The sequence below is a fragment of the Pteronotus mesoamericanus genome, unplaced genomic scaffold, assembly GCF_021234165.1.
Source record: "Pteronotus mesoamericanus isolate MK-2021 breed Mesoamerican mustached bat unplaced genomic scaffold, CSHL_Meso_final scaffold_651, whole genome shotgun sequence".
Taxonomy (NCBI): Eukaryota; Metazoa; Chordata; class Mammalia; order Chiroptera; family Mormoopidae; genus Pteronotus; species Pteronotus mesoamericanus.
Window position 1 is genome coordinate 12,200,987 of NW_026555325.1, and position 14,088 is coordinate 12,215,074.

Below are 14,088 nucleotides of genomic sequence, written 5' to 3' on the forward strand. Positions count from 1 at the left end.
ATTTTAACAAATAAATTCATGGGGGCGGTGGTGACTTACTATCATAATTTGTTATAAACTATTTACAAAGGTGTTTTAAAAATTTAAAAGTTCACTTTTAAAATATTGTAAGTAATTACTTTTATATACAAATAGAGCAGTGAGAAAAAAAACACTGTCTTAGTACTATGTGTTGGATATACGTGGCTTTGAGAAACATTTCCAGTGACAATAGCCTGTATGATTTCAAAAGTTATTGCTTCTTAAAAAACTTAAAGGTAAAAATTATTTACATTTTGATACTTTTAGATGACTCAGAAAGAAGGTAATGGGACAATTCTTGTTGAAAGATATATGTGAAGTTTGAACAAAATTGTTGTGTAAAACTTCTGTGCTTTTAAGGTATTTATAAAAACTAAATTCATGAATTAAAATAAGTATATACTGGACTGTTTCATATAAATATATAAGGTTTGTATATTTCAAGTTGGTCAAAAATTTTTAGGAAATCTAATTGGGGGAAAATTGGGAATCCTTCAGGTTGAACTAAGAAAATGCTGTTTATGTTTATTTATTTTAGGGTTTCTTGGTGCCATGAAGGATTGTATTATACTAGAATTTCCCAGTTATTTAATTTACCCTAAATCATTCTTTTGTGTACTGTTTTTGATACTGTTTTATTTTTTACTTGTGTATAAAATGTTTTGGATTGAAGGCATCTTTCAGTTTGATTCCTTCCTTAGCTACTTCTCTTTGGACGTGTTCTATCCCTAAGTGGAAGAAAGCAATGGCATGTAAAAGGAAAATAAGAATGTCTTTTCAAGTTGGATTTATTATTTTTGAAACTTCATTAACCTTTCATTGAAGACTAAGTTGTCTGTTTATAGTGTATTCTCAATAAGTTGTTGATAGGTTCATACAGCATTAGAATATTTTTTTAGAAGTGGGACTCAGATTTGTAAGTTGTTAACAGTTCTTTCTGTTTAAAGTTGGTTGTATACATAGGAAAGTTGTGAGAGTCAAGGCTGGCCACAGGGCTATGAAAAACATTGTTGTCTTAATTAGAAAAGAAATCAATGCAATTCATAATTGTAAATACTTTAATTCCATCTGCCATTTTCAAAGGAGTGGGGAGCAGTAGTAGTTGGGTTTTTTTTTTAAATTCAGTTGTTAAATTTCATTTTTACATTTTACTCATTAACTGCTGTTTGTGTTTGGAGGGCAAGTAAATGGATAGTCTTAGACCGCATGGCATTCTGACATGTAAAAGGACATATATAGGCAAATGATTAAAAACAATGAATAAATATAAAATAAAACATTTTATATTAGATTGCAAGTAGTATGCATTTTGGGGGAATGAGAAGTCCTGATTAAAGGACTTGTAGGATTTTGTTATAGCTACCTTGAGAAAACATGAAAGTTGTCTCATATGTGAGATTTAACCTGGGAGCCTTTGTGTAGAAACTGTGCTTTTAGGAACTTATTAGAATGATGATAGATAACAATGAAATATTTCTTAAACAGTATTTCATTGCTCCAGCACCATTTATTGAAAAGGATCTCTCTCTCCTCCATTGAATTGCTTTTGATTATTCGTCCACAATTAATTGGGCATATTTGTGTGGATCTATTTCTGGGCTCTCTATTTCATTGACCTTGTGTCTGTCCATCTTGGCAGTACCACACTCATGCTTACTGCAGCTACATGTGCTGCAGTTACACTCTTAACATCAGGAAGAGTGATTTCTCCTATTTTATTGTTCTTTCTCAAACAGTTTTAGAATAAGCTTATTTCTGTTAAAAAGGAAATTGCTGAGCTTTTGATATGACTTTAACCTGTACATTAATTTAGAGAGAATTGACATCTTTGTTATGTTGTCTTCAATCCATGAACACAGTATGTCTCTCCAAGTCTTTGATTTCTTTTATCAACATTTTATAATCTTCATTATATAGATCCTATACATGTTCTGTTTGGTTACATTTAAGTATTTTATTTTCTTAGGAGTAACTGTAACTGGTATTGTATTTCTAATTTCAGTTTCACCTGTCCATTCTGTCAATAGATAGAAATGCAGTTAAGTTTTGCGTGTTGATCTTGTATCCTGTGGCCTTACTGAACTCACTAGTTCTAGCATTATTTTGTTTTAAGATTCTTTAGGACTTTCTAGATAAGACAGTCATGCCATCTGCAAATAGAAACATTTTATATCTTCTTTTTCAGTCAGGATGCCCTTAATTTTCTTCTTGCCTTATTGCAATAGCTAGAACTTTTAGTACCATGTTATATAAGAACAATGGGAATAGCATCATTGCTTTTTTTCTGATCTTACAGGGAAAGTGTTCAGTCATATTAGCTATAGGTTTTTTGAAGGTGCTCTTTGTGACTTTGAGGCCATTCTATTCCTGCTCTACTGATAGATCTTATGATTTTTCTTTTTGAATTTAGCTGGTTGATTTAGAAGTTTGCATTTATTTTTTGAATATTGTACCAACCTTGCATACCTGCTATAAATTCCACTTGGTCTCAGTGTATTACCTAAAAAACAATACATTGTTGGATTCTGTTTGCTAAACTTCTGTGGTAAATGAGAGATGTTAGCCTGTATTTCTTTTTTTGTACAGTCTTTACCTGTTTTTGGTATCAAGGTAATACTGGCCTTGTAAAATTAGTTCTGAAGTACTCCCTCTTCTGTTTCTGGAGGAGACTGTGTGAAATTAGTGGTGGTGTATTATTTTAATACTTTATGCTTTTAAAAAACAAAATTTTGATTGTCTTCAGAACTAGTTACATTGGATGAAATACACTTTTTCCTCAGGGGAGGAGTATTTTAGATTTGAATATGACTTTTGCAGGCCTATTTAATGGCTAAATGGTCTTCCAAATTTTAGATCTTTTATAATACTTTTCCTTTTCTTTTTAAATGATAGGAAAAATAATGGTAAGTAGTAGTCATTAATGCATAGGCAGTGCCTCCTAAATATAACAATATCTAATTTAAGTCTGAGACTGGGTTTTTTGACTAGACTTATTGATTTACTATAACTAGGCCAAGTATGAATTATGAAACTATGATATTATTCATAATATTAATGATGGAATTATTATGGAAATTGAATCAGATGTGAAAAGAAGGTAGGGAAAGTTTTTGTATCTTGTGCAAGGTCACAGTGTGTGAACTAAATTCCAAGTTAGGTCACAGCTTACTAAGCCAGTGGCACTTAATTTAACTAAGAAGGAACATAAGATTACTAATGGGTCTTTGCCCTCTACCCCTAAAATACCCATACACATATCCCAAGATATATTTATATATTTATATATTTATATATATATATATATATATATATATAAAAATCTGTATTCCCCATCCTCCCAGCCCCCCCCCACCCCCCCGCCACTCCTGCAGTGTGCCTTTCAGATGCTCATTCCCAGGGCCTATACAAGGGCATTCAAACATAGAGGGGATTCCAGTGCACAGCATATTTTTTCATGGACATATGTTTTTGTTTCTTAGGTAAATAAAAACCTAGGCATGCTATTGCTAGGTAGTATGGTAGGTGTATGTCAAACTTTTCCAAAATGGCTGGACCATTTTGCATTTCCACCTAGTGTGTGAAAGACCCTTCCAGTTGCTCTACATGTTTTTATCAACACTTGAGATTGTCTGCTTTTCCTTGTTATTGTAATTAATATTAGATTTAGTTTTTGCATTTCCCTAATGATTAATGATATTGAGTACCTTTTCATGTAGTATTTTTCATTACTATCTCTTTGGCAAATATCTATTTGAACCTTTTACCATTTTTTAGAAACTGAGTAGTGAGTTTTCTTATTGAGTTATGAGAGACCTTTCTCTATTCTGAATATCAGTTATTTTTTAGATAATAATTTGCAAATATTTTCTTCTAGTCTGTAGCTTTTTTCCTTAACTTTTGAATTTTTCATTTTAATGGAGTTCAATTTATCAATTCTTTTTTAATAGTTCCTCTGTTTTGTGTTCTAAGAAATCTTTTATAATTTAGTGTTCCGAAGATTTTCCATCTGTTTTTTCCTAGAAGTTTCATAGTTTCAGGTTTTATTTAGGTCTATGATATGTTTAGAATTAACTTTTGTATATGTGATGTATGAGTTGAGTTGTTTGTTTGTTTTTTTTTGTATAGATGTCTAATTGTTCCAGCATCAGTGTTAAAAAAACTGTTTTCTCTACTGGAGTTTATTGGCATCTTTGCTGCATATCAATTGACCATATATGTGTGGGTCTATTTCTGGATTCTCTATTCTGTCTCATTGGTTCATGTGTCTGTCTTCTCACTGAGACCACACTCATGATTGCTGAAGCTTTATAGAAAGTCTTAAAAATATAATATGTTTTCTCTTCTGTACCTCTTTTTCAGAATTATTTTGGGTATTTCTGTTCTCTTGTTTTTCCATATAAGACAAAAGATAATTTCTTTAAAGTTAGTTATAGTGCAGAATCTGAAATTAATAAACTTTTTGTCCTCTGTACCATTAAAATGTATTGGACTATCTTGAACAATGAATAGATTTTTTTCCCCTTGAGTGCTTTTGTAACATCACACATCATTCATTTGAAAATACTGGTTCTCTGAATTGTATAGATCTTGTGAATATTGGGACATTTTATTATTCAATATTTAAGTGTAACATTTGTTAATATTATCACTGATCTTGTCAGAAAGCTCTTTAAGTATTGGGAAGGTGTCATGCTAATGGTGAGGGATGCAAATTTTCCAAAATTCTTAATTTTGTTTGAAAGCTCAAATTTTATTATTGGCGATGCATACTCTCAGTTGTTTTTCTTGAAGTAACAGGTTTGCTTGGTTCATTTTTGAAACCACCCAAGTAAGAATAACCATGGTTGGGTTATTTTGCAGCTTAGTCATGCAAGGGCTTTTTCTTGAAGCAGCCATTGTTAGTGTGCGGCAGAAGTGCTTTTGTGTAGTTTCTACTTTGCCACGCAGAGTATTGAAGTCTACTCAAAGGTTAAGATTTAATAAAATTAACAATTTTTATGCTTTTTATTAAGGACACTGTTTAGTAAAGCGAAACTGGTGTTTTCCAGAGAAATCTTGTGATATATGTACTCACGTTTCATTATTATCTTTATTATGTTTAAAGTGCAGCGATTGACCTGGAAACCTAAACCCAATGTTATGACACTAGGCAGACAGTAAATTATTGACATTTTTGGAAGATCTGAAGTTTGTATATTGAGAGACAAATCTATTATTTTATGAGATGATGCAGCCATATTAAGCTGTTGTTTTATTATCTTACAGGTGCTATACTTGGTAGATCCGAAACTCAGGAGTGTATTTTCTATAATGCTAATTGGGAAAGAGATAAAACCAATCGAACTGGTGTTGAACCCTGTTACGGTGACAAAGATAAACGGCGACATTGTTTTGCTACCTGGAAAAATATTTCTGGTTCCATTGAAATAGTGAAACAGGGATGTTGGCTGGATGATATCAACTGCTATGACAGGTAAGGAAACATTTCGTTTTGTATGATAATGTTGAATAATTTTCACCACCACTACCATTTTTAAAGGGGAAAGATCAATGTGTGGATTTTCATTTTATTTCTCACCATTTTTAAAAATACGAGATTATGATGACAGTTATAACATGCTCTAATGACAAGATATGTATTTTAAAGTAATAAAACAAGTATGACATGTTTATGTTTTATCTTTGATTTGCTCAGAACAATTGACCAAGTAGTGAGAAACGTATTGGGTTGGCCAGAATGTTTTTTTTTTCTGTAAGATGGCTCTTCGTGGCACTTAGTGGTCTTTAACTTCCTTTGAAACAATTTTGTTAGATTGTATTTTGACATATCAGCACGCATTTTTAAAAAAACCTATCAAAATTGGTGAATTTTTGGTGTAGCCATTTTAATATTGAAGATGGAAGAAAATACACAACATTTTTGGCATATTATGCTTTATGATTTCAAGAAAGGCAAAAATGTAACTTAAATGAAAAAAAGATTGTGCAGTGTATGGAAAAGGTGCTATGACTGACTGTGTCAGAAGAGATTTGCACAGTTTGTTGGTACAGTTGACAGTTTGGCTAAATAATTCTTTGCTGTGGGGCTGTCTTATGCATTGAAAGATGTTTATCAGCACCTCTGGCTTCTGCCTAGTAGAAGCCAATAGTGGGAGATAGCCAACATACTCAAAATATCCAAATCAATAAAGTTATCGGTGAAAATGAAAAATGTGTCTTTTATTTTACAGGAAAAAACATACGGACTTTTTGACCAACCTAATAGATTAGAAATAATTTCTTTTTTTATATTGTTAGGATTATAAACATTTTAAAAATGCCAATTTCAAGGAAAAAGAATTTTAAAATTGTTTAACAATTGCTTAAGACAGTGTATGTGCTGAAAATTTACTCTCAAGGAGACTAAGCTTAATCATAGTGTTTAATTTCCTTTTAGTTTCTTCTTTATGTATCTGGAAGAAATTGATCTTACTACATTTTTTACTCTTCTTTTTCTTGCAAAGTTGGCCGTTGTTCTTTACCCAAAGAGATTTTAGCTTGACGTTCAGAATTACATCAGAACTAATACAGTCCTCATAAAGCTACATTTTATTTAAAAGATCTTGTTTAAATTGTTTTATTCTGTACTGGAAATGAAATACAGTGGGCATGTAAATGACTGCTGGTGATCTTTCTGTGAGGAGTGCCACAGATGTCGGGCTGATCACCGTAGGTGTTGTGCCAGGGCCACAGGATTTTCACTGGGGGTAGGTGCTGATGACTGGCAGAGGCTGCAAAGTCCTAGAACACCAGACTTCTTGGAGTCAAAAACTCATATAATTATGGAATGCTAGATATTTCTTGATTTGCATTCAGGTGCCTCATTTGATTACCATGCATGTGTGGGTGATTGGCTATATGCGATTAATAACAAAATATATTGAATAAGACCATACTAATTGGATTAGCTCCACTTTTATGAGAAATTGAGTCATTTAGATGTATATTTAGTATTTAGGGTATACTTCTAAATTTGTGAATTTTCCAGGGATTATTTCTCTATAATTATATATTTATGCTGCTCAAACTCTTAGCCTCTCTATTAACAAAGGTGATCGTTAAATGATATTTGCTATTTTGAAAGGTCAGTTGGACTACTAAGAAAACAGTGTGGAGAAACAGTATGGAGGTTCCTTAAAAATTAAAAGTAGAACTACCAGTTGATCCAGCAATTCCACTTCTGGATATTTACATGAAAATGAAAACACCAACTCAAAAACATATATAGGTTCCGACAGAAGTAACACCTGCCTGAGTGTGGTTGGTTGGGGAATAATATGGGTGTAATAATTTATAGTTTTATTTTGACCATTTTGCCTAAGGTGTCATATGGTGTGCTTGAGTGTGATATTGTTATTACATGCTTATGATTTTGTAATAAAAGATTTTGTAATAAAAAAGGAGCGTTATTTGTGTCAGACCCTGTATGTGCCATTTTCATGTTTATTGCAGCATTATTTACAATAGCCAAGAAGAAGAAGCAGTCTAACTCTCCATCAGTGGATGAATGGATAAAGAAAATGTGTGTGTACATACAATATTCATAGTAAAATACGTATTTATACTATATATATTTTCATATTAATATGTAATATATAAAAATATAATATTCTCTTGTGTGTATATAAATCAACCATAAAACAAAGGAAATCTTGCTCTTTGAAACCACATGGAGAGACCTTGAAGACATTATGCTAAGGGAAATAAGTCAGAGAAGAACAAATACTGTATGATGTCATGTATATGTGGAATTAAAAAAAAAACACCACCTTATAGATTCAGAGAGCCAAACATTGGTGGTTGCCAGAGGCTGAGGGTAAGGGGTGGGTGAAATAGGTAAAGGAGGAGAAAAGGTGTAAGCTTACAGTTATAAAACAAGTTAGTCCTGGGAATGTAATGTACAGTATGGTGACTGTAGTTAATACTGAATTGTGTATTTGAAAATTGCTAAAAGTAGATCTTAAAAGTTCTCATCACAAGGAAAAAAAATTTGTAGCTGTATGGCGATGGATGTTAGCGATCTTACTGTGGTGATCATTTCACAGCATATGCAGATATCATACTATTTTCGTATATAACTGAATAATATACAATGTTGTATGTAAGTTATATGTCAGTTGTTGTTTGGTTTTTTTTTTAAAGGAGGTAGGCCCTGGCCAGGTAACTCAGTTGGTTAGAGTGTTGTCCTGATATGGCAAGGGTTTGGGTTTGATCCCTGGTCAGGACACATACAAGAATCAACCAGTGAATGCATAAATGAGTGGAACAACAAATCAATGTTTCTCTCTCTGTCCTCCTTCCTCTCTCTCTCTCTCTCTCTCTCATCCACAAATTAAAACAAAATTTTTTTAATGTAGGTAGAAAGAAGTTGGGGGAAAATTAGATTTGGGAATCACCTATATCCAAAACTATCTTTCATTAATTAATTGAAATCAGAGATTCCTGTTCTTTTTTGTAATAAAAAGGTAATCTTATCTAAAACCAGTATTGCTGGAGGTTAAACTTTGCTCAATAATGGGGTATGGGTTGTTCAGTGCAAATGCTTGTTCTTACAGTGATATTTTCTATACCAGCTCTGTTACTGAGGATTAAATGCTGATTTAAAAGTGTCACTTTCTGTTTTTATGCTCTGAATTTGATTAAAAAACATATTAAGGATAGTAAGAGAAGTGGGAGAAAGGAAAAGAAGATTCAACAAATGTCAAAGTGTGGAGGAAAAGAGTAATAAGAATGAAATTGGATGGCAAAAAGTAATTGGGCTAGGTTAATTAACTGCTTGTAATTTGAGGCATGATTTTAAATATTAAATTTTAAATTTATATATACATTTCTTTGTATCTAGTGTTTAAAAATTTAGCTTTAATTTGTCTTTTTGTTAGGTAGATATTGGTATAGATTTTAAAGATTGATTTTTTAAAAAAACTTTATTCTCCTTAAAATATCTTGACCTTTTTCATTTTAAATTGTCTTATTATTTTAACAACCATCATTAAAGTTCATAATTTATTTGTAACATGTCTTTAATTCTACCTGATGTTTATTAGCAATATTTAAATGTTTAATTTTTTAAGTTAAAAATAGGTACAGTAGTCCCTCTTTAGCTGAAGTTTCATTGATTTCTGTGGTTTCAGTTACTGGTGGGATTTAAGAGTGTTATTCTTTCGGTGCAAAAATACTGAATGGGGAATTCCAGAAATATTCACAAGTTGTAAATTGCGCATTGTTCTAAGTGTTGTGATGCATCTTGTGTTGTCCTACCTGGGATTGGAACCATCCCTTTGTCCCGCGTATGCATGCTGTATATATACCTGCCCATTAGTCGTTTAGTAGTTGTCTTGGTTATCAGAGAGAGAGAGAGAGAGAGAGAGAGAGAGAGAGAGAGGCGCCACGTGTATAATAACTACAGTATTGTTTTGTTCTACTTTATTATTAGTTGTTGTAAATCTCATATAGTGCCTAACTTATAAATTAAACTTTATCATATGTATGAATATATAGGAAAAAACATAGTATATGTAAGGGTTCGGTACTAACCTTGGTTTCAGGCATCCACTAGGGTCTTGGAAATTACACCTCTGGGTATAAGGGTGGGGGTACTAATGTATAGATGTTTCTTAGTGGTTGATTAGGATATGTTCTAGAGGCTAAATCCCTAGTTTTTCAGCAACTTATACCCTATATTGAAGGCTGCCTCTTCCTTCCCCCCAGATAGACCTAACCTGATGGTTTCTTGAGTCACTAGGTTCTGTGTGTAGTTAAATAATGTTCTTGTTGCTTATCTTAACACTGTCTGTTGTGTTCAGGGGATTTAAATCTACTGCTACTGAAAATGATACTTAATTCCCAAAGCCTAGTTTGGGCATCTGATACTGAGATATGTTCTGCTTTGAGATAGGAGCTTGCATCATTTTGTGTTTGTGGTCTATGTGTATATGCAGGGGGACCCAAACAAACCTGGAACTTATTTATAAAAAATTGTGTATTTATCCTTTTGTATTTAAACTTCAGTCACCTTATAGGTACTCTCCATTTGATACTATACACCTGTTGTTGAGAGATATTTTTTTGCACTGATCAGAATAGTTTTTGAACTTGTCACTTTTGATGCCTTTTAGTGCTCAGGTGTTTTTTTGTTTGACCCCTTCCACATCAGCAAAATGTTTCCCTTTGAGGACTTTTCTCATCTGGGGACACACACACAAAAAAATCACCTGGGGTGAGATGAGGTAAAAAATAAGGTGGGGTACGGGGATCACACTATTTTTGATCAACAGCTGTTGAATACTCAGCATGATGTGGGCAGGTGTGCTCGTAAATCACCCATCATGGGCAAATGAGTTGAAGGAGTCTTCGAAAAAACTCACTGAAGCCAAATGAACACAGCCTCTCACAACAACGCCAGCTGGTACACTGATACAGATGGGTTTCTAGATCACTCACCTAGTGGGGGAAACTTGTACTACAAGAGGCCTGCCCTTCAGAAAATAATTCCTTTTTTTGGGGTGGGGAGGCCTCCTCATATATGTATTTGTATGTACATACGTATAGTTTTATATATAGTGTTCAGCTTTTGTATTACTCAAAGGGGAAAGCTGTATTTCTGGTGAGAAAAAACACTCCTAGACCAAATTACTTCATTGGCTTATGTTTCTTTTCAAATTTTCTAATAATTAAACAAAAAAGATGGTTGCTTTACACTGATCAATAAAAACCAAGTTAAAGCAACAGTCTCAAGCAGCCAATGTGATTGTTATAAAATCAGCTGTTGATTTTATTCTGATGAGATTTAGTAACAGGATTTCAGGAACAATTTTGGATTTTAAGAGTTGATCATTGGCTATTAATAAAAATTGTGAAGTTGACTGTAAATGACTTACTATTTTATCTCTGTGAAGAACTTTAGAAAAACATCTATTGTAGATTCAGTATAATAATGTTGATTTTAATTATTCCTCCTTTGTTTTTTTACAGGACTGATTGTATAGAAAAAAAAGATAGCCCTGAAGTATATTTTTGTTGCTGTGAGGGCAATATGTGTAACGAAAGGTTTTCTTATTTTCCGGAGATGGAAGTCACACAGCGTAAGTTCACAGGGAAAGTGCTTAGGCCTGTTTAATAGATTGAGAACAAAGTGTTGATTGGGTCATTTACTCCTGCCTCTCTTACTCTTATTTTTATCCTAAAATTTGATCCTATAATACCTATTTACATATATACATATAATACATATCATAGCGTTTTTAGACCAAGTCTGAATTGTTTCCTTCTTCCCCTTTCCACAGCTACTTCAAATCCGGTTACACCTAAGCCACCCTATTACAACATCTTGCTCTATTCCTTGGTGCCACTTATGTTAATTGCCGGAATTGTCATTTGTGCATATTGGGTGTATAGACATCATAAGATGGCCTACCCTCCAGTACTTGTTCCTACTCAAGTAAGTTATGGTCTTGTGTTTTGTGCCATTTTAAATTGTATGTTTTAAAGGAATATTGCTGTGGTAAAACCCACTAGGTTGTTACAATTTACTTTACAAATAAAACTTACTTTACAAAGTTACAAATAACTTTGGAGTTATTTTTTGGATGTTTATTGTCATGGAAACTATAGCTAGTTTTGCAAACATATTAATTTGCTGTGTCCTGAAATTTTTTCACTAAGTTTTGAGGTAGGCTAGATTAGAGAATAATCCATTCTTATACTTCTTGGGAGACTTTTACTGTCATTGCAGTACTTTACAGTGTGAGATCTACCCTGCTTTGTTTCTTAGGAAATAATTGATGGCGGGAAAAGGAAAACATAACCCTTTCTTTCCCTCCCATTCTCTTCTCTGTTCCTAAATTTTTGTGCCTCTTTTGCAAGACTTCTTGCCAAAATATCCTTTTAACTATTGGGAGGAACCCAAGCTGTAAGGTAACCAAGAAAGTGTGGAAAAGAGAGGTTTCACAAGGGCTTCAGGAAGATATATCCATAAAGATGTTTTGAGGAAAAGGAGCAGGAAACTAGTGTTTCTCATCATGTGTTGTTGGGGGTGAGACAGACAGACAGACAGACAGACACACACACACACACACACACACACACACTTTTGTTTGCAGCAGAAACTTTTTTAATGCCCTTGATTCACACAGACAGACAGACACACACACACACACACTCTCTCTCTCTCTCTCTCTCTCTCTTACTTTTGTTTGCAGCAGAAACTTTTTTAATGCCCTTGATTCACACAGAGAGAGAGAGAGAGACACACACACACACACACACTCTCTCTCTCTCTCTTTTGTTTGCAGCAGAAACTTTTTTAATGCCCTTGATTCTCACTTCCCAGAGCCTGAATATAACACTCTCTCTCTCTCTCTCTCTCTCTCTCTCTCTCTCTCTCTCTTTGCAGCAGAAACTTTTTTAATGCCCTTGATTCTCACTTCCCTGAGCCTGAATATGCCTGAAATATAGGTGTGGTGGGTAGCCAGTTTAAATGCATGAAATTTTTCTCATCCTCTCTCATGTAGACAGTTGGCTCTGGTCCAGTGCTTTGCAAGGACTTTTAACATAAGTAGTTGATATTCTACAGGCTGAGGAAGGGTGATAACTTTTGGTTTTATTTGCTTGAGACATTTTTAAACTCTAGTTTTTACTGTGTTTCTTTTCATTCTTAAAATCAGATTACTTTGGCCTCTGGATTTCTTTGTTTAACTTTGTTTCTCTAATACCAGTAGGATTAATGGTTAAAACTTGATAGAAGAAAATGGTATAGTCCTATAATTTGACCAAATTATATGACAGAAACAACTTCTTTCCTGTAAGCTTTATTTACATAACATACTTCTTTTTCAGTACTTGCAGCAATCTGTTAGTATTAGATCATTGATCCCCATAATCTTTATACGATGTGTTTATGGAGAAATAAACCTGAAAGTAGACTACCTTATTCAGTTAGGTAAACACGCTATTTTGTACAGTTGAAATATTTTAACTTTTAAACATTAGTAACTAAGTATGGGTGTATTTAAATAATCTCTAAAAAGTATTTTAAAATAAAAAACTTTAGTGTCCAATATATATATGTAGTTTACTCCAAAAGGCTATAGGATGATCCATTTTACCTTCTGTTGATGGTAACTATTTTAATAGTAAACACCTACATTTAGAAGAGAGAGCATTTATATTTAGTACTATAGTGGTGTCTGAATGCACCTTGCATTTATAATTTATAGTATGATATAAACAAACAAAGCCTACATTTAAAAACATATTTGTTGTTTCTTAGTAGAACTATAAGAATAATAATGTAATCTTATAGCATTGATTTGTATATATTATTGATATAAAAGTATGGTTGGACATGCTTATATAAAAGGGCTGGATATCATATGAGGCTACTTCATTTAAAAATGCTAATTGATTCAAGGGTTTAGACTTTTCAAAAAGAAAAGATGCAACTACTATTCATTACTAAGAACCAGGGCTCTTCAGTAGCAGCCATCTCTATGGTTTTTAGATATTTGTTGCCGTGGTTAATGTTATTGTACACATTTATTTAGTACTTGCATCGTTCCTGTGGTGAATTCAGATACATTGTATGAATTACTGAAAAATAAGGAATGAGTTTGAAGATTTTTTTGATGAAATGACCTGGAATGGTCAAGCTTTGTAATTAAAAATACAAGACATGCCTGATGTTATACTTTGGTTTTGTCATAAACTATGCTGTGGAAAAGGAGCATTGTCATCAGTGTGGAATTTCATTTATGTCAGCTTTCCTAGTGTCTCAAAAACTACAGTGCCATACTTTCAGTCTCATTTTTGGTGAGAGGTTATGAAAACTAGTTCAGCAAGACTACTTAGGGGCCACCTTGTGACAAAATACTTTGTTTTATCTATTTCAAAATAATTACTGAAAAATTACATCAAGCATTTCTTGAACATTTAGAGTGCACCAGAATACTAGTAAGTTATGTGTATGTTGAAATTTATATATTAGGTAAGAATATATAAACAAGTATATGAAATAGCCCTGACTGGTGTGGC

General features: G+C 33.0%; 1 protein-coding gene across 2 annotated transcripts in view; it reads left to right on the forward strand.

The window, feature by feature from the left end:
• Positions 1-14,088, forward strand: part of ACVR2A (activin A receptor type 2A) — a 91,983-nt gene that overhangs the window by 47,822 nt on the left and 30,073 nt on the right. For both annotated transcript variants that reach the window (XM_054562511.1, XM_054562512.1), the window contains exons 2-4: positions 5,287-5,494; positions 11,032-11,141; positions 11,343-11,497. In XM_054562511.1, coding sequence (XP_054418486.1) covers positions 5,287-5,494; positions 11,032-11,141; positions 11,343-11,497 — 473 coding nt within the window. The remainder of the gene's footprint in view (positions 1-5,286; positions 5,495-11,031; positions 11,142-11,342; positions 11,498-14,088) is intronic.